Genomic DNA, 2500 nt, shown 5'->3' on the forward strand with positions numbered 1-2500 from the left:
GAAGAACCGCCCAGAGCACTTCCTGTTTGGAACGCGGCGTCTGCGGCGTAAACTGTGTCCATTTATATAAACAGGATACGACAGAGACAAACCTCCGTCCAATCACAGCGACTTGTTTGTGTCACATGTTTCATCTGTCGTCACTTTCACCAACGACAAAACTACTTTTGTTTGTTTTTTTACGCCACGATTTAGTTTGGACAAATGCCTCTCTGTGATTGGTTAATGCTCCTGTCAATCACTCCCTCTGGACTCAGGACGACCAGCACCACGACGGAGAAGAACCACGGCCCTGATCTTCTGCCGTGTCCCTCAGACCTGCGCCGGACTGAACTGTGACCGAAACCAGCGCCACCGGAAACAAGCCGCTCGTTTCACAGACCTGACTCGTGTCTGTCGGTGTTCATCATCAGCGCAGGTCTCATGAGTCACGAGTCACGAGTCACGACCTGCGGTCGGTCAAAAGTGAAAGTGAAGCGTCAGTCAGAAATGAAACTGAAATGTCGGTCAGAAGAAAAACTGAATTGTTGGTCAGAAACAAAACTGAAGCGTCGGTCAGAAGCGAAACTGAAGCGTTGGTCAGAAATGAAACTGAAGCGTCGGTCAAAAGTGAAAGTGAAGCGTCGGTCAGAAATGAAACTGAAGCGTCGGTCAGAAGAAAAACTGACGCGGTGGTCAGAAGAAAAACTGAAGCGGTGGTCAGAAGAAAAACTGAATCGTTGGTCAGAAGTGAAACTGAAGCATTGGTCAGAAACAAAACTGAAGCGTCGGTCAGAAGCGAAACTGAAGCTACGGTCAGAAGCAAAACTGAAGCGTTGGTCAGAAGCAAAACTGAAGCGTTGGTCAGAAGTGAAACTGAAGCATTGATCAGAAATGAAACTGAAGCGCTGGTCAAAAGAAAAACTGAAGCGTTGGTCAGCAACAAAACTGAAGCGTCGGTCAGAAATGAAACTGAAGCGTCAGTCAGAAGAAAAACTGAAGCGTTGGTCAGAAGTGAAACTGAAGCGTTGGTCAGAAGTGAAACTGAAGCGTTGGTCAGAAGTGAAACTGAAGCGTTGGTCAGAAGTGAAACTGAAGCGTTGGTCAGAAGTGAAACTGAAGCGTTGGTCAGAAGTCGTGTCCTTTTGAAAAACCAGCTGCTGTTGTTGGACTAACTCTTCTGAAGTGAAGCTTTTCTCCGTCTCGTTCCAAAGTCCCAGAGGAAAAATCAGGTCAGAAAAATTAAACAATGAAACATTTGAAGTTTAAGAGTGAACAGGACTCAAATTAAATTAAATAAAAACTATTCAATGAGTCACATTTAAAGAGACAGTAACACCCAAACCTAGAGTGAAGTCTGGTTGGAACGTGTGACCTCCTCCTCCTTCTCATCTCCTCTTCCTCCTCTCCTCTCCTCCTCTTCCTCCTCTCCTCCTCCTCTCCTCCTCCTCCTCTTCCTCTCCTCCTCCTCCTCTTCCTCACCACTCGTGTGACGGTGCCTCCTCCTCCTCTTCCTCTCGTCTGTCTCTGTCTCTGTCTCTGTCTCTTGTTCTTGACGTGGAGCAGGAGGTTGTGGAGGTCTGTGGGCGTCTCCAGCAGGGGGCGCCCACACTTGTCTGTGCGCAGCTCCGGGGTCGAGTCCTTCTTCTCCACACACACCGAAGACTCGTAGTTTTCCACCTGCTGCAAAACAAACAAACAAACAAACTAAAAAATAAACAAACAAACAAATAAATAAATAAACAGATAAATAATGATGGATGTCGTGGGTCTTGGGGACACGTCTCTGTGTCTTTGCTAATGGCTGGTTTAGACCTGGTTTAGACCTGGTTTAGACCTGGTTTAGTCCTGGTTTGGACTTGTTTTGGACCTGGTTTAGACCTGGTTTAGACCTGGTTTAGTCCTGGTTTGGACTTGTTTTGGACCTGGTTTAGACCTGGTTTAGACCTGGTTTGGACCTGGTTTAGTCCTGGTTTGGACTTGTTTTGGACCTGGTTTAGACCTGGTTTAGACCTGGTTTGGACCTGGTTTGGACCTGGTTTGGACTTGGTTTTGGACCTGGTTTAGACCTGGTTTAGACCTGGTTTAGACCTGGTTTGGACTTGTTTTGGACCTGGTTTAGACCTGGTTTAGACCTGGTTTGGACTTGGTTTGGACCTGGTTTAGACCTGGTTTAGACCTGGTTTTGGACCTGGTTTGGACCTGGTTTGGACCTGGTTTGGACCTGGTTTGGACCTGGTTTAGTCCTGGTTTGGACTTGTTTTGGACCTGGTTTAGTCCTGGTTTATACCTGGTTTAGACCTGGTTTGGACCTGGTTTGGACCTGGTTTAGACCTGGTTTGGACCTGGTTTGGACCTGGTTTAGACCTGGTTTGGACTTTTTTGGACCTGGTTTAGTCCTGGTTTATACCTGGTTTAGACCTGGTTTTGGACCTGGTTTAGACCTGGTTTAGACCTGGTTTAGACCTGGTTTGGACCTGGTTTAGTCCTGGTTTAGACCTGGTTTGGACTTGTTTTGGAC

General features: G+C 47.0%; 1 protein-coding gene across 2 annotated transcripts in view; it reads right to left on the reverse strand.

The window, feature by feature from the left end:
- Positions 1-2500, reverse strand: part of LOC129412596 (ankyrin repeat domain-containing protein 2-like) — a 23857-nt gene that overhangs the window by 13720 nt on the left and 7637 nt on the right. For both annotated transcript variants that reach the window (XM_055166627.1, XM_055166626.1), the window contains exon 2: positions 1462-1662. In XM_055166627.1, coding sequence (XP_055022602.1) covers positions 1462-1662 — 201 coding nt within the window. The remainder of the gene's footprint in view (positions 1-1461; positions 1663-2500) is intronic.

The sequence above is a fragment of the Boleophthalmus pectinirostris genome, unplaced genomic scaffold (genome assembly GCF_026225935.1).
Source record: "Boleophthalmus pectinirostris isolate CB_2022bp ecotype Guang Dong unplaced genomic scaffold, ASM2622593v1 HiC_scaffold_9, whole genome shotgun sequence".
NCBI lineage: Eukaryota > Metazoa > Chordata > Actinopteri > Gobiiformes > Gobiidae > Boleophthalmus > Boleophthalmus pectinirostris.